A 24,791-nucleotide genomic window follows, 5' to 3' on the forward strand; every position below is an offset into this window, starting at 1 on the left:
AGGTGCTGTGAGAAGCAACAGGAAGCAACATTTTTTTGTCTTTTGATGTTCTTTTTCTTACCTTGCTGCTTTCACAGTCACACTGGCCTGCTCATCAAAAGTCAAATTCAGGTGAGACATTCAGAAATACAACGCTTTATTCTTTTATTTCACGCAGAGACACTTCCAGTAAGTGGATGAGTTGAATATTTAAAGCAAAAGGTTATGCATTTAAATTTTTGGAGATGGCTCTGCTGTTTGAGAGACCTCAAAGAATCTTAGCAGCAACCAGGATTCTGTGAATGAATGTAGTGTCATCAAACTTGAGGATGTCAGGCAACCCGCAGAAAATCTTCCTTCCAAAGAACAATAATGCAAATAACCCCCATAATACTACAACTTTTCCGTTTCTATACTTTGATTTAGAAACGGACAAACAAGATATAACTTTTCTATTAGCTAGGTTTTAAAGTTATGGTAGGTACAGGGCCATAGCAGTTTCTACCTGTTGTCAGACTTTATGCTATGCTAAAATAAGATAATCAGCATCAGACTAGCAATGGCCTTCTCATCTAATTCTTGAAGAAAACAAATAAGTGTATTTCACAAAATACACATACACAAACATTATATGAACAATACCAAAAAGCTTAGCACATTAGCTGCAGCAGTGAACGCGTTGGCGTTAGCGTATCAACACAGGAATAGTGAGAAGTGTCAGGTTATCATGGCAGCATTGTACACTTGCTTGAGTTTGATTGTAAATTAAGCTTTTGCCCAAGCAGCTGATGAATGAACCAGTGATTGTGAGGCATGAGAGTATCTGTGAATGCCAATCAGCTCATGAAAGTGCAACTTCAGTACTTTTTCTGAACAAATCCTAAGCTTCATACTTGGCTACTAGGAAACTGCCCTAGGTAGAGCATATTCGTAAATAGGTATCTATCATAAGGGAGTAAGTGTTTTTGCATATAGATTGCAAAAAACTTGTTTTCAGAATGCACTATAACTAGTTACACAAATGTACCATGGGCCACAATCGACACCCGCCTATAACAGCAACCATCCGAACGCTTCAGCTCCTTCACATATTGCCACTTTTTGGGTAGTTGACTTCCGCTCTGTACTGGGAATGAAGTGTCCTTTCTATAATTTCTCTTAACTATGGAATGAGGTACCTTGTGATCCGGGTGATCATCACCATGATCTCCCATTTCTTTCTCCGGACCACACACAGCCAACAGAAATAAGCAGATCAGATCTCTGACCGGCATGTACCTCCTACTTACCATGGGGCTCTTTTTGTTTTACCTACTAATGCCACCTTCATCCAGTCTGCTAAAAAGAAGCAATGAAAAAGGGGGAAAAGGGAAGACCAGAGAGGAACTGGCTCTTTGTTGAAGGAGCAAAGAGCAGGAAGAGTAGAGAAGTACCCTCATTAAAAGGCAGTGTGTTGGCTTCATAACCATCCCACCACTTCAATGCGCTGTCATGCAGTGATGTATCGCTCTGCATGGTGCTACCAAGGCCTTTATTCCCACTCTCCTCCATGTTTCACGCTTCCAGCCAATTAAACACCCACTGGAATAGAAGGGAGGAAGTGCCACATTGAGCATTGAGCACAACGTGGAGAGAGGAGCTGATGAAAGGACATGTCTCTTTTAGTCTGCTGAATAGCTTCAGGACACCGTCTGAGTGGCGTTTAATGTCTACAGCGTATAATTCACCATCCCTCGATTCCCGTTTCAGTTTCCGTACACGTACGCTTGCTTTATCACCATGGGGTAGAAATGTTTATTAGAAGTAGTAGTATCGACCAATATGGATTTTTTAATGCCAATACCGTTTTTTTTATATCATCAGCCTTAGACCAATACAGGCTGCCGATTTTCTTAACAGTATGTGTTGTCTTCCCGTCAAAAACGAAAAAAAGTTATCGCTTTTTCTGATATTTTTTAAATGTTGTGGTTGCTTTTTTTGATGTTTTTTCCAAAGTTATTTGATATTTCTAATGTTGACATTAGACCCGAGGACAACATGAGGGTTAAGCCGATATATCGAGCTAAAACTGCTTTTGCTCTCTCAATTTACATCATACAAATGTAAGCTCTGCCACACTGGATTTGTTTTCGGAATCTGCTCTGCCATTTATTTAAAAATAATAAACAAAAACACAGATCAGTGTTACTTCTGCAATCATCTTACATTCATATCACCAAAATTATAAGTGCAATGTGCATCATAGGGATGGGTGCACTGCATATTAACTGTGCAAAGGTAAAAGGCTTTCATCAACATCCACAAAACAGCCTTGATGATGCATTTCTTGTTGACATATTATAAGAAAGCTATAATCAGGTCATTACAAGTGTCCTTTGTCAACACATTTAAATAATAATTACAAAAACAAGAAAACAACAATCCTAAAAAAGTAGCCACTGAAATAAAGTGCTTGAATTGTGATTTAAGACTATCATGTTGCTAGCGGTGGAGGGACAGCGCATGGTCTGAACGTGAACTGCAGTGTCTCCAGCAACACAGAACTGCCTGTGGACGCCTCTCTGTAAATAATGCGGGGGGGAAACTCATGCCGAACGCAGCAGACGCGTATTGGCCGATGCGATAAACGTAAAAACGCAAATATTGGCCCGATATATCTGTCTATTACTGATCAGAAGTATGAATATTTCATTTAGAGTTGACTATTGGCATACTTATTAGTACCTTTTAATGATTTTGCTTAAGTAATGACATGACAAATCCTAAAGAGTCTTGTGTCCAATTGCACGTTATTAATTATGGTGGTACTAGCACCAGATTGAGTTAATAGGTTTTTTATACCACCTGACTTGTGACAGTTCCTTGCTACAGTTTATCTGGTAAGCATGTTGGCTTAAGGACAGCCAAAACAATGTGGGGCTGACAGGACACCCGAAACACATACACTGTGTTTACCAGCCTATCTTCTCTCTGCTGCGCTATGAATAATGCAGGCCTTAAAATCCCTAACTCAACACTGTGCCTGACCTGTTCATTTGTTCCGTAGCCAGGATGGCGAGGTCGGAATGTGGATGTGTTAGTGCAGGGCAGAAGCAGAGGCTAATCGCAACAGCAGGACCGGCAGCAGCTTTGCTACTTCTCATGCTGCCCATGTCACTCATGCTGACACCATAAATCTCACTTATTTTCAGATCCAACAGAGACACAGGCAGAAATTACGGCCCAGAGCACATTACCACCCAGAGCAGTGTGCTGAATGCTAACAGAGAGATCCTTGATAAAGCAGACGGGCAGTTCTCCCACAGATTATTGAACAAAATCTGTGAGACTTGAGGGGGAAGATTGGCTTGTAAGAAAAGCAACAAAGGTGTCAACGGTTGAGAATCTACAAAGCATGCTGCATGCAAAAAACTTCATTAAATAAAAACTATTAATACGAGCATGTGAATAACTCCATTACTGCCATGTTCTTTCTATGTAAAGTGCTATACAAGTATTAACTTTGTTACCTTGTACTGGAGAGTCATTACTTTGAGATAAGTGCAAAGTTGCTTCCTCACCATTCTAAATAAATGCTGACAAGTGATAGGCTAATTGTTTCAGGTGTTACTAGGCGATGGCTTCTTCTACTTCAACTTGGCCGGATGCTAAGAAGCCATAGCGAGCAACTGCCCCAGGGCCCCAAAACCATCAGGGTCCCAAAGGCTCCAGGATCATTATGTGGTGTATTTTGTGATTTGATTACTTGGGAATTAGTTCTGTAAAAGTACAATTTCAACTGGAATAACAGGAGCCTTAATATGACATCTGCATAATTACATCATCCGAGGATCCATCTTGTACACAGGACCCAATAGTATTTTTGTCCCAGGCCCCCCTAAAGGGTTCATTTATCCCTGATAAAGAAAATGTGTACTGTGTAAGTGAGATAATCGATACATCCCTGCACTTTCAAAAAAAGAATAGAAAGCATCTCTTCCTCACCATCTCTGTTGCAATGCTTGCGCAGAATGGCCAATAGGAATGCTGTGTTTCTATGAAATGACCTGTGTGTGGCCAAAGTCTCCCATCACAGGCATTTTCTAAAACCTGAAAACAGAGCCAAGAGGAAGTGCAGAAGTCTATTTTCTAGAATATTATTGCCTTAAAGCTCCCATAGCATGAAAATGTCACTTTATGAGTTTTTTTTACATTAATATGCGTTCCCTAAGCCTGCCTATGGTGCCACAGTGGATAGAAATGGCAATAGGTGTAACCTGAGCCCTGGGTATCCTGCTCTGCCTTTGAGAAAATGAAAGCTCAGATGGGCCAATCTGGAATCTTGCTCCTTATGAGGTCATTAGGGGCAAGGTTAACTCCCCTTTCTCTGCTCTGCCTCCCCAGAGAATTTGGCCCACCCATGAGAAAGAGAGACATCATTGCTTCCAAACAAGCAAAGTGGCTGTTGGTCATGGCGACATGACCAACAGTTAACCCTGTTACAAGTTGATGAACCACTGAAACGATTTTGTAAACATTATTTTAAGGTACAAAAATGTCTTGAGTGTTGCTAGTGCCTACCACAGCTGTAAGAAAACAAACTACCACATTTGGCACTTTTTAATGTTCTAAAATTCAAGGGCCTTAAAAACAAGTAGGGTGAAGAAGGTACAAAACTAAGGTTAAAAGTTTAGTGAAATTCCCCTTTACGATACATACTTCTCAAATACAAACCCATTCATCTCCAACCATGTAAAATTGTCAGGTAATTTTTTTTCTTCAGTTTTACAGGCCCAAGTTTCATTACGTCTGCTCCCAGACTTCTTCCAGTAAAATGATTGAGTAACACTGCTGATGTGCACCACTGGTCTCCATTTTGTGTTTAATTGTGCTGTCTATGTCTCCGTGTGTGGCCCATTGATGCATCACCGTGGGATCCTGCTGTGGCTTATTACTGCCAGTCCCTGCTCTCTGCTGCTCTCCACGTGCTGGGTCATCTCCAGCTGCTGTAATCTAACGTTAGCCTCCGCTTTCACCAGGTCCCAACCATTTACCCCATCATGTATTATATATGACCTTCTGGAAATGGAGGAATCCCAGCAGACAGAATTCATTTAAAGCAACCCTTGATTTTAAGGGGAATTGAATCAAAGTCAGAGGCACAGGGAGAGAGGGGTTTATATTGCTATATAACACTGTCACAGTCTATAAAATTGTAATGAAAAGCCATTTGAAGATTAAGTGTTTTTTTTTTAGATTCATTGGTATCTCTTGGCTCAACTAATAATCATTTCACTCCAAAGCTGACTGTTCTCAGTAATTGACGCTTACAAACAACCAGGCTCCTTTCAACCAAACTTAATCCTCTCTTTCTTTTTTTTTTCAATGACTCTGATTCACAATCTCACAAACACAGGGGGAAGTCTTTAGAAACCGAGTTAACAGGACAGTGTACACATCTTGTGTACTTCCCTGGGGACAATGGGATACACATGAATGTAGTGACAGTAAGTCAGGCACTGCAGATTGGTCTTGTTGGCGCTTGACAGGTTTAACAATATTGCTCTAAACGATTGTGACATTTTATTCAACAGGCATCACTCCGGAGTTAGGTTTCTCTGTAAATAAGAAAAATAATTGTAGCTACCTTAATAGAATAGCACTGAAATGTCTTTAGTGCATGCAAAGCTTCAATACAGTGCCCAAAAAAGGTGTCTTGGGGTTCCTGCCCATTAAAATGAAAGAAATCCTAGCAAGGCTTTTGTGTGTGTAGATCATCCCTAGTGGCTGAATGAAATAAGCTTACAATGAGATGACTTTGTCACATTGTGCAATTACCTACAGAAAATTATTTCAGGTTCCCAATAGCAAGAAAGCCATGTTTGTCGGACAGTACAAGTATTGAGAAGCATACTTTGACCTCAATGGCTAAGCCGCCCAGAGTTCCACAGTTATGTGTGTTGTGTGTGTGTGTGTGTGTGTGCCTGTGTGTTTAAAGGTTAACATATGGTATGGTCGGAGTAATGAAGCTGTACCATTGAACTTAAAGTTGCTCACTAATACAGCCCAATGGCTTATGTGTACATAGAGCCTAGTTAAGTCTGATTAGCCAGTAGGCTTACACACTAATTTACACAGGACTCAGAGTAGTCTCACCATCAATCGTATACCCTACATTGAATACACTGTATTATTCTGTCAAAATACACTACACAAATAAAAAATATAGTATCTACATATTGCACGGTTTACCTTATTATTGTAATGTCTGTGCAAAGAGTGCTTTGGCTGTCTCGGCTTTTGACTCCAGTGAAAGTCATGGTTAAGTTATTTCGAAATTGTAAATGAATGTATTTTATTGATTCAATATAAATATCAAGAGAAGGCAGACAGCTGCGCACCTTGCAAAACAGAGTTATTTAATCCCTATGAACCATGGTGTGCATAAAAAGGGCTTGAAAGTCTTTAATTTGACTTGGTGAAACCTGCAGAAAACCCTGATATTTATGACCCTGAATCTACAATGTCCTCTTTAGCCCATCCAACCTCCCCGTGGTCGGATAGTTCTCTGCTTTAGGGCATAGGGTTAGCCGGAACTGCAGAGGTTTCACATTGAGAAAAATAGGCCAAGCATATAGCTGAAGGTAGAAATGGCATTCACTAAAAATTCCAAACAAGGCCGTCTGAGACGTAGGAATCTCACCAGGCAATTACACATGCACAAGAGGAGGGTAATCACAACCACCACATAGACTGCACAGAGTGCCTACAAATTGCTGTGGATCCAGCACTGTATGAATAAAAGCTGGACCGACCCGGGGCGGCAACAGAAACACTTAGTGACTTCACATTTGAGTGACGATGCGTCTGGGCAGAGAAGCAAATGATTCATGGAAAAATGCATGCCTATGTAATAGGGCGTGAATCATTTCCACGCATGAAATGTAATTCTTTAAGCATTTAATTTGTCCCCTGTCGATGATCAAGTAAAAATCAAAATGTTATCTGCCAATCTGTAATTTTGCTGACTAGCCAACCACAGTGTAATTACTTTCATTAATTAGCTGGCTGAAGAGTGTGGCGGTAAGAAGAAGGTTCTGTATTTATTCTGAATAGTTCATGGTTAATATTATATTTAGCAACATAACGTGGAATTGGAATTTTTGCCAAAACAATGCAAGTTTTAATGCACTCAGCCCAAACATACTGAGAAAATGTGATGTGACAATGGTAAAAGAAAAACATTTTGAGGAGTTTTAAAAGTGCTACAAACTGGACTGATGAAAAAGAATGCTGCATGTTGCACCTTTTAAAGTAAAGAAAGTCTTTCCAGAAGACGTGTAGGTCTTGTAGACGTGTAGAAGTGTACGGTGTCACAATTGAATTTGAATAAAACATGTCCTTTATGTTGCTGTAACACTGCCCCATACAATGTGCCAACCAGCTGCCATCAGACAGCAGTGTGTGTGATTTCACAGCGCTTTAGACAATAATCACTAATTGAGCACTGATTGTGCGAAGCCTCTTTAGGCCATTTTCGATACTACTTGTTACTTGCACTTTTACAATTTTTTCTGAGCCAGATCATCTGTTACTGGCTGGATTAGAAACCTTCCAGGCCTTTGACCATTGCTGTGCTCATCTCTTTCTCTCTCTTTTTCTGTCTTTAGGACTCTGAGATTTTGAACACCGCTGTTCTGACTGGGAAGACAGTGGCTGTCCCAGTAAAAGTTGTGACAATTGGAATAGACGCCTCTGTCACTGATGTCTCCGAAGCAGTCAAGTGTCGCTCGACGGACGAAGATGTGGTCAAGGTCAGTAAGATTAGGCTACATTATTGAAAGAGAAACAAGCCTCTGTAAGTTTTCATACAACTGTTTTTTTGCACATATTCAGCATAGAAAAACCTGAGTTAATATGCAGAAAATTGCGACAAGGTGCAATGGAAGCCAATTTAGAGGGTAAATCAATAAGCGTGCGACTTAAACGTCCGCTTAGGCTTCACTGAAGAGAAGAAACAAAGAAGCAGGTGAAAACATCAGATCTGTGTTGAGCGATGAGGAGACTGTACAGTAACTTTACTCAAATGAACACATGAAACAAATGCCATCATGTTTTGGATGTGGTTTCCACCACAAGTTTGTCCACTTCTTCAGCAATGGTTTACTGGCAGCCAAGAAATTTTGTCGCCATTGGGAATGCAGGTTAATTTGCAATTTCTTTTGCAGATTTTGGGGGAATTTTTTTTAAATTAGATTAATTTTACTGCCTAATATATGAGATTAATTCGCATTTAATTCAATAAAATAAAAAATGATTTGTGACTTTTAAAATGTGTGTAGTCACTTTGCAGTTTGCAAGTCCATCCTGTTTATTAGAGCAATATTAATCGCAATACCTAGGCAATATCAAATTGAACTTAAAAACAAACAGATATGTGCATTTACTGAGTGACACGATGCAGGTATTGTTTTACAGACACTGCATAGGAACATATGTGAAAACAATACTGCGAGTAGTAAAAATGTGACAGTGACAAGATTGTCTATGTTTAGCACGTCTATATAAATCCTTCAGAAAGGATAAACAAACACCATCAAACAACATGAAAGTGTGTGTTTGAAGTGCAGTGACTGCTAGCAGGTTGCTCAAGTATTTCTTTATTTTTAGAGCCCCTTTCAAACCTGGGGCACAAAGCACAACAGAGTCAAAAGTCCTCTTACAGTTTTATAAAGTTGAGCCCTTTGCTCTCCAACGCAATCCCTTATAATCTATAGAAAGATTCAATGAGAAACCCGAGAAAAAATCCCATCTTTCTTTGGTCTGATTCTAAGTGGCTGAGACGTTGCTCGGTGTACAGCGCCCTGCTTTGCTGATGGCTCCTTCCAAGCCTGTTTACAGTTTGAACCTGTCAACATCAGAAAGGAGAATGCAGCAAATCAACTTAGGTAATGCACACCAAAGAGCAAAAGTGAAGCAAAATCAAACACTAAAATAGAAGAGGACATCTTGCCACATCGATCCACTTAATCATGTCTGATGCGGGAACAGGTACTAAGTTCCGGAGGCAAGTCATCATTTTTTTAATAATCAAATAGCCACAGCTCTCCCGCTGAGATCTTGAGGTCAAAGCATTCATCCTGCATGCTCACTGCTGCTCACTCAGGGAAGTTTTTCTCTAATCATAGCCTGCAATGGTGTATGTAAACATGACTAATTCATCTGGTTTTGACCCGGGGAATTAGCGAGAAGTAAACACAGAATGACGTTAAACCTGAATAATGAATCACTATGCACATTAAATGATGCTTCTACTCACTGGTGTTCCTATAATTAAACGGAATTTGAAACCTTAGGTCACATGCTTTTTCTTTAAACCTCTTTGGGGATTTGTCTTGTTCAACCAAATTTTGTCTGACATTTATGGGCGGATGAAAGGTTCTGCCTCCATTATTTTGCATGTGCATGTTGATCTTTCTGGATTTGTAGTTGGGACAGCTCAGTATAGGGCCAAGGTATAAAGCCAGGTTCACTGTATAGACTGTGTTGGTTGTGGCTGACAAAAGGACAGCAGGACCAAATGGCTCATCTGGTAACGTTTGCTTTATTTGTATTCCTTCTCAAAAGCATCATAAGTCTTACAATAACACTTCAGGATGTTAGTGTCTTTTCTCTGACAGAAAGTTTCTTTGGATCAGAATAAAATCTGTTTCACAACTGTGATTCTGTTCAGCTTCACAGATTCCACACGTAAGTAATTTCTAAGGATTAAATGAATGTAATTTATTTGCTTCAAATTGGTTGGAATCATTTTTGTTTTTAAATTGTTTGAGTCTGGAATAGAGGATTTTATATCCTGTTCCAGAACATTTCTAATAAATTTCAAGAACAATTCCAGATACACAAGATTTTCTTGTGCAGCTCAGATAAGATTTTCACTCACTATGAACACTACTGCTGTCAATATTCAAAGTTTTGCCAAAATAGAAAACAATAACATTGCCTTCAGGGGGCTATTCGCTAGCTAACCACGGCTTACCATTGCTGAGCAAAAATCTAGACCATAAACTGTACCTTAGAATAACGTTACATGAAACAAGTGACAGTAAGGACATTTTGAAAGACATAAATCAGCTATAGTCAATATCTTTTTATTAACAATGGATCACATGGTTGTGTGTGTGTGTGTGTGTGTGTGTGTGTGTGTGTGTGTGTGTGTGTGTGTGTGTGTGTGTGTGTGTGTGTGTGTGTGTGTGTGTGTGTGTGTGTGTGTGTGTGTGTGTGTGTGTGTGTGTGCGTGCGTGCGTGTGTGTGTGTGTGTGTGTGTGTGTGTGTGTGTGTAAGTAAAAGTGGTCATTTGTAGAGATGAACCCATGGACAACTATCACCCAATCTGTTGACATAAAGCAAATGCTTTAAAATGTACCTTTGACTCCCGAGACTTTTTGTTGTTGAAAAATGTGATTCAATTGCTCACATACACAAACAGACAAACACACTCACACATAACACACACACACACACACACACACAAACACAGACACACACACACACACACACACAAACACACACACACACACACACACACACACACACAAAACAAAACAAAACCCAAACACATTCTACAGTTGCGTTATGAATTTCTAGAGCAAATCTTCCATCTCCTTGTTAGTTAAACTTTCTCAAGGTCCTGCCATGAGCAGTCTCTTCTAACCGTTGCTTCCAAGGAGCAGGGCTGTTAGAATATGTACAGACCCTCCTCTTGCATTGAAGTGAGGGCAGTAGCTTAAGCAAAGGAGTCGCCAGCTTAATTGCTCTGTCAACCCAACTCTGTGTACAAGCCCAAGACAGGCTCACCCCACCCTCCTGCTCACGACTCCCATCGCTCATAACTGCCGTGGATTGTATCTGTCTGGTGAGTTGTTAATTTCCTGGGCTAGATCCAGAGACAGCCTTAATGTCCTCTGTAAGTATTCTCCCGTTAGCTGCCTAATGCATCTGATTAATGTGGCAGGGGATCCTCCTGGACGTTTATGATACTTTGTGAATCAGAATGATGGAGAGTGTGTAATTCAGAGAGACAGTCCCCCCTCTCAGTCTGCAGCGTGTCAGGGATTAAAGGGACCACTAATTCATTTAGGGTGTCTTTTTATGTTAAATATTGATTTTGGAGCTATTTTGGACAATGATACAGCACAGCAGGAAGGTTTAATGTGTTGGGAAGGCTGGGTGTCAGCTGTCATGTTTGCCATAATTGTTTCTGCTTTGATTGTTTGGAAATGGATCAAAGAAATGCCAGCAGGCAGTTTATTTGCCTGTCATGGGACATACTTTAGCAGAAGTGTATGTTAATAAATCCTAAACGTATTAACATGCTCTTTGCCTACTATAAATAACGGCAGACTGACTCATTACCGCTTTTTGTGAATGTGGCAAACAAAAGACTAGGATAAACGCATTTGTATGCAAAACATCCATTTTATAAATCATAGATTTACTAATAATACTACTTATAACTTTATTTGTGTAACACCTTTAAAAACAAAAGTTTACAAAGTGCTTTGACAGAAGAAACAAAAACACATACAAATTATGTATACACATCAAATCAATACACTTACCCATACAGTATGTACACAGAATTTGAATAGTGAAAAAAGGGCAGATGGGGCAGTTTTAAAGGGCAGAAAAAATCAATAGTCAATATACAAAATGAAATGAAAAGTTTTCAGGGCAAAGACAATAAGAAAGACGATGAAAGGCAGCATGCCATAAAAGCAAGTCTATGAAATGTGTTTTAAGTAGCGAGTTAAAAGGAAGAAGTATTACTGTTATATATATTGGTCAATGAGCCATATGTGGAGCCCGATCAGGTATGTGACAAGCCCGCAAGCTAACACTCGTGCGTACACGTTGCAGAGCCCCAACTTGTGAGAGGAGTTGGAGACAAAACGGGCTGTCAAAGGCACTTCACTATCAGCCGACTGAGTGCAGCGAGAAAGAAAGAGCCAAACAATTGAGGGCTGATAAGGAGCAAGGCATCCTCTGACATCTTTATCAGTTCAAACACACTCTCACACTGGGAGCCCTGACCGTGCCCAATCTGCTCCATGACTGACTGTAGCCAGGGGAACACCAAATGTTTAAAAGCTTCATTAAGCAACTCCCTGTTACATTGCACTGTCATGCAGCATTAGTTCAAGAGCAAGGTACTTCTATGTATCCTCTGTACTCTTTATGGGCTGAAATAAACAGAGCAAATATCCATTGATCGCGCATGGGTCCATTTGAGAAGGCAGGGCTTGTGCAGGTCTTAACAGAAGTTATCTGATGGTTGGCTGTAGCCTTGAAGGATGCCCTGCAGCTTGCTTTTCAGCTTTCTCACAGGGGTTTCCAGAGATTCTTGTCTGGTGCTCGGACAGGCATACATACATAAGGTTTGCTGCTTTTGTAAGCTTGTATTTGGTCAGAAATCATTTTTGTACTATTTAAAAATGGTACAAACTTAATTGCGTTTGAAATAGGTCTAAATATCCTTGAAGTTTTATTTATCTATAGCTTTATTTATAGGGTTTGGATATGAGTGGAGTGAAAATGTCCTTTTACTGATAACTTGATTGTTTTAATATCTTTTGGGAAGATAGTTACAACAGCTCCGCAGCCAGTTAACTAGCTGGTCGGCAGAAGTTGTTGGCCATTAGGTCCCATCTTTGATTTCAGAACTCTCTACACTTCTTTCTGACTCCGTATGTAAGTCCTTGACAACAGAATCAATATTAAGGCCCTATTTGGCAACCAGTGCAGCTCGGCCCAAAGACCGACACAAGTGTCTTTGCTATTTTAAGACTAACGCAGTTGTCAATTTCCCGTTCTACACCCACGTTGTTTTCAAAAGTAAATACACCTGCGCCCATGGGTGTGCTGGTCTTACAGGGAGGTGTATTCAGGTGAATTCTTGGCATATTGCTATCTTGCGGCAGAAGAAAGTGATCATGCCATTGACCAACAAAAACCTGGTCTAAAGTCGATAGACCAGCCTTCCATTGTTTTTTATAACAGCGCATTAGTAAAATGTGCCTAGGCTTGTGCACAGTGCGCACACACAATGCTTGTTACACACAGGGAAGCCCAGCAGCACTCACACATGCAAAAGATTACAAATAAAAATATTACGATGCAAATCCACCATCATAATAGCAATGTGTCAAGGTCCAAACGCGCTTGGCTGTTGGAATGGGAGTGGAAGAGGACACTTTGATTGGTTTATTGCATGTCACGCACAAAACACACCTATGAATTAATGAAGACACTAAGTACCACCCTTTTAAACCATACTTTTTTTCACTCTCAAACTAGCAAAAGTGGATTTGGACATGCCCTAAACGCCCCTGCGACATGCACTTCATGCAGTGTGCTTAAATCGTTAAAATAGGGTCTCAGAAATGTAAATTAAGAGTTTTAAATGCCTGGTGATTTCCTACTACCACAACTGGACCCATGACAGAAAAGCAGCAAACTTTTTATTTTAAATGTGAGACAAACACAGCCCTGAGTGAGCGGGAGCTGGCAGTGACTCAACACGTCTAGTGAGAAAAGGAGTTTACATTAACGGACGGCGCTAACTAGCTTCTATTTTTAGCATGAAGTAATTAGCCTTACATCCTCCTAAATGTAGAATGCTAAAAAGGGACAAAATTCCTCATCACTAACAGGACATACAGTAACCAACACTGTGTAGTCTTGTTAAAAAAGAGGGGGAAAAATGTCTTTCTTAATATCCTGGCCCTCAGATCTCAGTCATCCCCTGGAAAAACAAAAGCAAAGAAAGAAATTCACCAAAGGGAAACTCAAAGTGTTTCTCCTGACTTTAAATGCCAGAAAAAATTGTGTTTTTCAAATTGGATCAGGCACCTCAATTTATTGAGGAACTGTGGAAGTACTCTTTAATATTACGCATGTTTTGAGGGAATGAAAGCAAACCTTCAGTTTAATAAAAGTGTCCATACTGGCATCAAGGACAATTTGCAAATGATGCCTTGGATGTGATACCACACACTGGTTCTCTTGGAATGCCAATAGTTCTAGTACATAGTCCACAAGAGTCTACAGAGTGTAAAGTCAATGCAGCAAATCTCTAAATATTTGCTTTTGTCTTCATAAAAAACAGCCAATTTTAGTTCCCACACAAAGTCTCCTCTGCTGGCTTCACACTAGAGTGAGTGTGTAGAGGAGGGACTGCGGGAGCTCACACAAAGCTATAGAATCTGTCACACATAAAGTTTTCTTCCTGGTCACAGAGGATATCCTGCCACGGCATGATGATTAATGGATGTTTATGGTTTTATCTTGCTGTTGAGAAATAACTTGGAAGTAGAAAAGAAAGACATTTCCCCAGACCATTTAATTCCATCTGGTTCCAGCCATAGTAGTCTGCTATATGATGGGATCAATGGGATTGAGAAAGAGCCCAAGAAAAATAGGGTATCTCTTTTTAAGACATACTGATTAATAACCTGATGTGTGTGTGTGCGTGTGTGTGTGCGTGTGTGTGTGTGTGTGTGTTTGTGTGTGTGTGTGTGTGTGTGTGTTGTGCTTGCATGGCCATATCATAAGGCTTTTAAAGAGACAGAGAGAGAGAGGATTCTGGGCCGTAATCAAACGCTGGAACTAGTTAAGAAAGACGCTTGGGTTGTTGGCAGCTTCAAAGAAAGTGAGCCAAAGCAACAAAGAGTTGTATCTTACGTTCACAAAGATTTGGCCCACTCAGTCCTTTTGTAACGCAATTTATGAAACAGATGGCATTGAGTTTGGTTTGATCAAGACTGCTCTCCTCTTACTAGTTTCCATCTGTTGGTTCCTCTCTTAGCTGGAGGCGGAACTATAATAGAACAGCAGACCACAACCGGTTTTCCCTCAGGTTCAAAGATGTCCACGCTTACTCCCTCCCTCTTCTCCCAAGTGTGGAGCAGATACAGGACCTTTCATCTTGTTTAAAGTAGTTACAGGAATACTGCATCAGTGGGGAGCTCAGGAGTGTAAACCTTATAATCAACTTGGAGAGCCTGGGCTACAGTGTATGCTGTACTGTATGTTGCACTGTGTAATTCACTGTGTAGTCATCTAGTGCACACCGTCAGAAGAGTTCAACTTAAATTCCCACACTTTTAATCCTCTCCTCTCACGCAGGTGTCGGAGAGGTGCGACTATGTTTTTGTGAATGGCAAGGAGATGAAGGGCAAGGTGAAGATGATGGTGAACTTCACCTACGGGTACCTGGGCGCACAGCTGGAGCTCAACGTTTGGATCCCCCGACTCCCCCTCCAGATTGAGGTGTCAGACACGGAGCTGAGCCAGATCAAAGGGTGGAGGGTACCCATCATGGCCACCAGTCAGAGGTACAGCACTACATGCGTCTGTGTGTTGCTCTCTCTCATTTAACTTACATTTATAAGCTACAGTATAAGTCTTCCTCATTAACAGACTCAATGATGAAGTATTGTGTCGCGCATGCACCATTTCTCTGAATTAAATGAATACAGAGTAGTAGAAATAATAGGAAGGTATTTGTTTTGAGTAATTGGAGGGTCTATAAGTAGGCTCAGCTTCTACTTTACATTTATTTGGTTTTTCTTTTTGCATAACATTCTGCTCATTTCATCACTTCAATTGTTCTGTGTCATCAGCTGTGCAAAATATAATTCAAGCACATTTTCCAATTCTCCAATGAAACAGCATCAGGGTCATGCTGTAAATTTTAATTTGAGTGGATCCGACTTAGATTTAAGAGAGAGTTTTTTTTTCTCCAACAGTAATAATGTGCATGTTGGCATCCCACCATGCACATCACACAACACAACAACAACAAACTTAGAATTAACCTTTTACATGCTAAAGTTCAATGTGACATAGGGCTCTGGCTCTTATTTGTATTGCTTTGTTTGATGGTTTAATGCCACATGGATCACATGGTCCTATTGGAGGCCCAGAGTCCAGGGCCACGGTTTGCCACTGCATCCCATAAATGCTCACGATCAGAGCCCTTTGTCCAATTTTGCAGCAAAGCTAGCCTCATTTAAAAGGCCTTTATTCCAGGTGATGTATTCAATCTCAATCATGGCAGCCTGAGATAACATAATGATGAGACGTGTGACCTAACACCACTCCACCTGTCTCCTGCTGACAGTTCTTTGGCCGATAACAAAATGGCTGACCTGTGCAGCTTGTCATTACGACCGCCTTAAGGTGGCCTGCCATTTTGCCTCCTAGTCATCAGTAGAACAGCACATTATTAGAGCTGCATGGAGGTCAGACCTTTCCCCTGGGGCATCTGCAACTGTTGAAATCCATCAATTGATGGAGCAGCTATCAGCCTACCTGCAGTAATTACTTCTGGAAATGTGATGAGGTTGGACTTGGACTCGGAGTCTTCCCACACACCAGTGTGGTTTCTCTAATTATCCCTGCTCCCCTCTTATTCTGAGTGACAGAGGTACAGCATTCGACTAAAGCCACAGCTTGCCCAGGACGTTGCTTCTCTAGCTATACGCTGGTGCGCCATTATCAGCGGAGACAACAGAGTTGTGTTGTCATTGTTGACGCCAGCACCGCTGCTGATGGGCAGCAGAGAGCTTTGTTCCTACCTGTCTTACACCCACCTATGTTTATCAGCGGATTACAGGCTGTGAAACTATGGCCGGTAAGAATGGGCATCCGTCCACTGCCCATAAACTTGAAAAACTGAGCCATTGGGAGACAATAGCAAGTGGCAGGACCTTCCTCTATCAACAAGGCTGGTAAGTTTTGGCCACACTGGCTGGGGAGGATTGGGGGAGGGGCTAGAGGGAAATGAGAAATAAAGAGATATCAGGTCTGCAGGCTGGGTAGTTGCAAAACCCTCCTCACGCAGTTTCTGACTGGCACTTCGTGTATGGCTCACCACTTTCCTCCCTAAGCCCTGTCAAAACAGGGATAAGAAAAAACTTCGCAGACAGCAATCCTAAATGTAGGCGTAGCACTCAGGCATGCACCACTCCTTTAATGTGCTTTTCAAGATATGTATATTAGAGATTCCTTTTTTCCTCTTGTATCATAGCGGTTTTCAAAAATCCCATGGAGTTACCTTTTAATACTCAATTTTGAATGTTGTTTATCACTGAGTTGGCTGAAACTGTGTTTACCAAGTGTTCTCTTTCTACAGTAAAACAAACTTGAATTCCCAACAAAATTGAAAAAAAAACTGTAGAGCGTTGTCAGATTTTGCTGTATCTGTATATATAGATGCAGCACTGCCTATTTCCGTCCAAATGACCTTGGTCATGTTACTGCAGCCGAAAACAAAATGAGGCAAAATGCGAAAACAGAAAGAAGCATGGCACTCACACACATTAATATGCAGCGTCTCCTGTGAAGTCAGAAGTGAGCTTGAAAGGGAATAAGGCAGAAAGAAAAATTGCTTTGTCAAGCAGGTTGTTCTCTGCGCTGAGTGTGATTTGTTTATCTGATTAACCTTAGATTAGATTTTGAGATGGCTGCACAAGCACTGACATATTAGATTTATACCGGAGCTAAAATGCTTGGACTTCACCATCAGCTAGTTTACTGCTGAATCCTTTACATCCAACTAATACCTGCATTTATAACAGTCCTTATGGATATACAGTTAAAATGCTGATTCAGTCATATGTCAGTACAAACTCACGTAACATAAATGCCATGTGTCAACTCATTGGCCATGAATGTCAAATAACAAATTATGTTCACGCTCAAAAACGCTCACAATATGATTCAAAAGGATTTTACCAAAGCAGTCAGTAGTGAGAAACTTTCAATTACTGCCGTTGGAATAATTGGAAGATGGTGATTGGACTCATTGGCCGATGGTTTCCTCCTCTGCTTTTAATATGTAAATGAGTGGGGAGAGAGTGAAGAAACAGGGATGTATGAAAGGAGAAGAGTAATGTTAAAGAAATAATGTAATACACAATGGATTTTTAAACACAAATGCATGAGTCACCAACCTTGTTAGTCAAGTGGAATGAAGAATGGATCTGAGGAAGTGCTGCATTTTATGGAGAAGGTCGTTCTTTTGTTTGTATGTGAATTCGAAGGCTGGCCTTTAATTAGCCATTGTGGACTGAGGTAACCCAGGGAGCAAGTTCCATGCATTTCACAAAATATTATTGAACAGAAGGACTCAACTAACCCCATCCTCGACGGGGAGATCAGTGCAGTGATCCATTTATTTGTGGAAAATGACATACAAATCACAAACGGAGGCAGTAGCATTCATGAATATGCGTAAAATGTGTCATCTAGAGTCTGCTAAGGCACAACTGATCTGCTATTTTAATCTAGTGTTACAAGTGTTTCTAAACTAGAAAATGAAACATTCAAAATACAAAACAGGCATTCATCCAAGTCTGGTATAGTCTTCCTGTAGTCTGCTCTTAAAACTACAACAAATCTGACTGTTCTTACTGTAATCATGAAGTTAAATTTCTTTCTGTTCCCATCTGGACCACGTTGATCTGGTGCCAAATCTGATCCTCAAGCAACCCTGACCCCAGGGCAGCTCACGCATGCTAGCATTTGTAATAAAGAAAATAAAAAGATTTTTGTCAATCAACTTTTTAATATTAGCAATGGGATCCTACATGGTTACACTTTTTCTGCTTATTTCATTGTAATTTGAGATTCCTGTTTTCCTTTTCTCTGTTGGCTCTTCTCACTGGTTTAAAGTGGGTGGGACATATTTCTGTGCACCAATTAGCATTTCCTATTTAAATTTGTTTGTTTTCTTGGTCACTATTTCTGATCAAACCACACATATTGAATTTTATAAAGTCAATGCAATATCAAGTTGTCAGGGGCTTACACAACACAATAATAGTAGGTTGGTAGGTAAGTGTGTCCAAAACAAATTTACGGTTTAATTGGAGATGTTGTCTCTTGGCTGGATCACCTTTGAATCTCAAAGGTTTTCTTACCTGCAATATGTACTATGAAATACTTTTTTCTGTCATTCAGTTGCATGTGAAAGCTGTCCTGCCAGCGGTTGTAAGCCCTTAACTCCAAATCTCACTGTACTCTCGGCTTTTCTCTGGTGCATGCAGCTAACATCTTTATTCCCGCGGCTTTGCATGCAGCCAGATTTCTCAGGGGATTCAAACAGAAAAGAGACCAGCAGAGCGGATAATCGCGAGAAAAACAGTTTAAGAGATTAATTTATTTTCTTCTCCCCTTCATCATGATCACAACCCTTGCTTGTCTGGGTATGTGTGAGAGATAAAGAGAGAGACAAGTCTACAGTGAAGTATATGACTAGTAGTTGTGTTGACAAGGCACTTTTCCTGTTTGGAAGTGTCCCAACTGTGCCCCAATGTAAGGCTGAAAAGCTGTACCAGCATTTATATTCTCCCAGATCGACTGTTCAAACATTTCATTCTCAACATCTAATCATGCTTCATCTGTTGTTTGTTGAAGCAAAAGGAAAAAAACGGTTATGGGCAAAATCAAATGATATCGAAGCTGTATTGTTACCATTTAAACCCAGGCAATTTCCCTGGTATGAAAGAGCTGAGTCTCGGTTGGCTGATTTGTTGCATACAGTAATCAAATTAGATATGCTAGCAACAGAGCAATAAGGGAAGCTATTACACTAAGTAACACACTAAGGAGGTGTATGCACATTCACAAGTCTTGACCAGGTGCTCCGCAATGGTGAAAGAGAGACAGTGAGAAAACAAAAAGATTCTCCGTTAGTGGTGTAATCCACAACATTGCATTGTTACTTAATGTCCGTCGGCTAAACATTGATGTCTGTGTGTGTGTGTGTGTGTGTGTGTGTGTGTGTGTGTGTGTGTGTGTGTGTGTGTTTGTGTGTGTTTGAGAGAGATCAGTTTAAGTTAAATGCTGCTTAAAATACCACAAACCACACATCAACGCTGATTGCAGAACTGACGCTTTGTCCCCTATTAAAGTGCTCATATTGTGCTTTTTGGCTTTTTCCTTTCTTTTATTGTGTTGTATCTCTTTTTGTGCACGGTATAGGTTTACAAAGTGAAAAATCCCAAAGTCCACCCCAAAGGGACTTACGATCTCCAACATAAAACACTGTTCACAAACTGCTCCAAAGTCGCTCTATTGTAGTCCAGCCTTGTCTTCCGTGACACGCGTTATAATGCTTGCCTAGCATGCTCTCATACTCTGAAACTATCTATCTTGCTGTGCTTACCTAGGGACTGTGCATGTGCGACTCCCAAAAAAGATGGAATAAACGTGAGATGACTCACACATCCAACACACAGGACGAAAAACAAAAATATGGTGTTTTTTGAAAATTAACCACGTAAACCTGTTCTGGTACAACCTCTAAATATAATTATAAACCTGAAAATGAGCATAATTTGAACAATTTAAAGGTGCAGTATGTAATACTGGCAGCTAGTGTTTAAAATAGTTCAATATAATAATAGATTGTACTGCAGTTCAATCCAAAATACTGGAGATAGTTGTCTCCCCTCCTCCCCAGACTCAAAGTTCACGGAGGTTGCCAGGCTGAGACCGGAGCATCCAACAATGTTGCTAGATGCTTGTCTCACATAGCCAGACATTAATCAACAGCACAGCAGAGTAGTGAACATTAGATCCTGGCTGTATTGAAATTCATTAAAGCCCATGCTTACGCGGAGCTCTTTACCCAATAGACACACTTTTTCGGCATGGAATTACAGGAAGAACCGCTAAAAAAACCACAATCTCAAAAAAAGGAGAAAATACTGGCATTAGCCTTGTCATCAGAAAAGATTATTTTATGAAGATAGTGTTTCCTTAATATCTGATGATGCACTGGGGTCATTTGGGGATTTATTAGAGTAAACATATCGCATATTGGACTTGGACTATAGTATACTAAATGTATTTACTTTGTTATATTCCATTCAGTGAAAACTCTGAAAAAACGCTTCACTCATTTGTTTTAATTGGTATCATTACACAGACATTGGTTTCCTTTCTGAATATGTATCTGCGTGAACCTACCTTGAACCGATGCTCCTCTATTATCAATCTACTGTACTCCCACATCATCAAAGTGAATGGAGTGATTGATAGAAAATGTGTATATTCTTGTTAGTCTCATTAAACCTTTAGAACATGGTGAACTGAACACTGCTTTGTGTCACTTTGTTCTCTGAGCACTCCCAACTGCTTTCAGAATCAACTCACAGAGTAGATGATAGCATACAAACTACAGAACAATCGTGATTACATTGTTTCCTAACAACTATTTTTAAATTTACTAGAAACACTATGCACATATTTTAGATTGTGCCTTTGTCAGACTTTTATATAATAATCACCAAAGTACATATAATTACATTATTTACTGTGATAAAGCTTTGAGACAGGTGAACCTTTTATAATGTTTTAATCAAAGTAGCATGCATAATAAACAAGACTAAGAGTCTACAGCAATGCTCAAAGTGATAATGCAAATTCGTAGCAAGTATAATCATTTCTATGTTCACCTTCTCAGTTTAGGGTGGTTAGCATGTGCTGAGATATAATAATAAGAACTAAACACAGCAGAGCTGAGGCTTATGTGGAGATCGTTAGTTTTGCAGGTATTGGGCAAATAACAAATTGACTTTTAGTAGTGCTAGGTAAAAAGTCAGAGGATCACCAACGTTATCTAGTTTTATCCTACGCGGACCATGAATGTCTGCACTAAAATGTATTTGAATCCATCTGTCAGCCCATCTCTAGAGCCACAAATGTTAAAAAGAATATTCAAGTTGCCTTTGGTTTGCACATCTGATTTATTTTTTTATTGCCAGGTCTACACGGGACAGCGAGGACGAGGATGAGGAAGACAGGCGAGGACGAAGCTGCACCCTGCAGTACCAGCATGCCATTGTCAGAGTCTTGACCCATTTTGTAGCTGAGTCAGCTGATCCTCGGGGCCAGACCAGCTTCATGCTGGGCACTGATTGGCAGGTGGACATCACAGAGCTGGTGTGGGACTTCCTGAAGGTAGAGGACCCCCAGATTGCACGGCTTCTGGACAGGAGGATACTGGTTGGACTTGACATGGGGATGACCACTATCCAGGTAGGCCATGATTTAGCTTAAAAGGGGAACTGCGTACCAGTTTCATGTGTAGTATTCAGAAATGTCACAGGTACAGTTAGGATCTTATTTTTTTTATAGCTTTAGAATAGGTCTGGGCAACACATGGACTGTCCTAACTGTTCTATTATTTGCCTTCAACCACAGTCAATATATACACATTATCAATGATTATTTATAAAAATCTCATTTAAAATCTCATACAAAATCTCTCATATTTTGTGAAAGCACCATTAGTCAACCCTACAATACCGTTGTGATATCAATTGTAAGGTCTTTGGTCAAAAGAAATTGTGATTTTTGGCATTACATTGGACATTATTTAGTATGACTATTAGTAATGAAAAGTTTGTATTCACCATGTTACCCCCAACCGGCACCTTCAGAGAACCACCCACCAAGAGCCTGAGTCTGTCCGAGGTTTCTGCCTTAAAGGAAGTTTTTCTCATCCCTTTTTCCTTAACACTGTCGCACTAAATGCTTACTCTTGGAGAATTAATTATTGGAATTGGTGTGTCTTTGTAAATTATAGAGCACTGTCTAGACCTATTCAATCTTTAAAGTGTCTAGAGATAACTCTTCTTATGATGTGATACTATACATAAAATTGAACTGAATTGTTAGTTGCTGACATCGGGGAATGCGGCAACATTGCTAAAATGACATTGGAAATGACATTCAGTCAGTCATAGAGGTTGTAAACAAACCCTCAGATTAGCCAAATTGTATTATGTCTCTATATATACTACATGCAAACATGTAGTATACAGACAGACCGACTTCCTGGTTCCACCTTTTACCCACTGTACTTTTTTACGGGCAGTTTGGTGAGTAAAATGTAATATTGAAAGAAATAATAGCTGAAAATAAGATAACATTTTAGAAACTGGAAACAATTAAAACAGTTCCGTCAACTGTTTAATCGGCTAATCATTTCAGCTTGACTTGAAGGCCTGCATATTGTTGGGTAGTTTAAATTTATAATAAAACATTGTATTTGTATGTGTTTTGTGTGCACAAATCTTAACTTGTAAAGTAACTAGTACCTATAACTGTTTACTTAATGTAGTGGGGTAAAAATTCCAAAATTCCCTTTGAAATGTGGCTGAGTAGAAGTAGAAAGTAGCATGAAAAAGAAAGACTCAAGTAAAGTACAAGTACCTCAACTGTATACTTAAGTAAAGTACTTGAATACATGTACTTAGTTACAGCCGACCACTGAATGCTAGTCCCTTTAATTTCCACTTGTGTGTGTACTTTCCAAAATAAAACCATGATTCCCATGGATCCTGTTGCTTCCTGTCTCAGAGAAGGTCTATCAACTTGACCTTCTCCCAATCAATGTTTTGTGAAAAGAAGGAGGAGGATCTGGGAACAGCTCCTGCTAACAGTGAATATGCACTCAGTCATTCTACCATCTGCCATTGTGTGAATTTCTTAAAACTTCAGTCACATTTGTGCTGGAATTTTGATGGCTGGTTCTTCCTACTCTAGAAATTTCTCCCAAAGTCTGGTTATGTGATAAGCAGTGCAGAGGGTACTTGAGGCTGCCAATGTTCTTGGCAAAGGTCTGTTTTAGTAATTACAGAATATGAAATGGCAAATATGTTAATGTCTCAAAACTAATGCGTCGGTAATGATTTCATTACTGTTAAAGTATCTTCAATTTGGGCCATTTTAATTATTTGAAATATGATATTAAACAAAATTTGTATTTTAACACCGGATATTTTTGTGTGCTGTCAACATAGACACATGCTAATATATAATATACTGTAGGAACAGGAACATATGGTTTATTCCAGGGACAATAACAGATGTCACTGTCGCTGCTGCCATTTGACTAGTACCTCCTTTTGTCTGGTGCTTACCAGTGTGTACTGCGGGCTCTCAGCAGTGAGTGGGTCATCCCCCTCAGCCCTTGCTTGTCTTGGTTTTCTGGCTAACTGGATAATTATGAGACTCCTACTGGCATTTGTGTGATTGGAATCTGCTCCCTGGTATCAAGGACTCATCTGTCTGCCTGTGCGCAGATGTGTATTTACTTCTGCGGAAACCTCCACACTCTCTCACGTACAAGCACTAACAGGAATACATGACAAGCCCAAAGGTCTGACAGCTGTTGACTATCTGTGCCACGTTCTACGCAGACTGATGCACGAGGAGACATTTATAAAGATATGCATGCAGAGAAAGTCACACATGCCAAACATGGCATTCATCATCAATTCAGTTAGACTTCCTGTTTCTGAACTGAGGTTAAAGTCTTCCTTGCTTCTGGATCAATCAAAAGGAATGGATTCTTATCTGAAGGAGGTATTGGGCTTGGATGGCAGCCAAGACCAGTTGTTTTTTGATCTACACAGCCTAAGTAAGGAGATACAAATAAAAAAGTAAGTTTTGCATATTGCGCAGCGGCTTGTGAGCTTTTTATGTTAGATGAAACATTTGGGAAGACATTTTCTTAAATCACCTATATCTCGTGGTAATCCGCTTTTTTCAAGTCTGTGACATCTTCACTACTAAGTGCTCATTGATGTGATGTTTTTGCATTCCACCTGCCAGGAATCCCTTGTCAATCAAGCGCGGTGACCAGTGTTTACTTTTTTCTGCTCGTTTCTCATCAGTTTTCTGTTAAAGTTTTTGTAGGTACTAGTGCTCCTTTTCTCAGTTCAGCTTTGATTGCTGTTGCTGCTGATTTCTCC

The 24,791-nt window shown here is 40.1% G+C and overlaps 1 protein-coding gene across 1 annotated transcript in view; it reads left to right on the plus strand.

Annotated features, from left to right (window-relative positions):
• Window positions 1-24,791, plus strand: part of si:dkeyp-14d3.1 (transmembrane protein 132C) — a 141,990-nt gene that overhangs the window by 112,767 nt on the left and 4,432 nt on the right. Inside the window, exons 5-7 of the mRNA XM_034871995.1 lie at window positions 7,629-7,772; window positions 15,145-15,353; window positions 21,795-22,068. Coding sequence (XP_034727886.1) covers window positions 7,629-7,772; window positions 15,145-15,353; window positions 21,795-22,068 — 627 coding nt within the window. The remainder of the gene's footprint in view (window positions 1-7,628; window positions 7,773-15,144; window positions 15,354-21,794; window positions 22,069-24,791) is intronic.

The sequence above is a fragment of the Etheostoma cragini genome, chromosome 5 (assembly GCF_013103735.1).
Source record: "Etheostoma cragini isolate CJK2018 chromosome 5, CSU_Ecrag_1.0, whole genome shotgun sequence".
NCBI lineage: Eukaryota > Metazoa > Chordata > Actinopteri > Perciformes > Percidae > Etheostoma > Etheostoma cragini.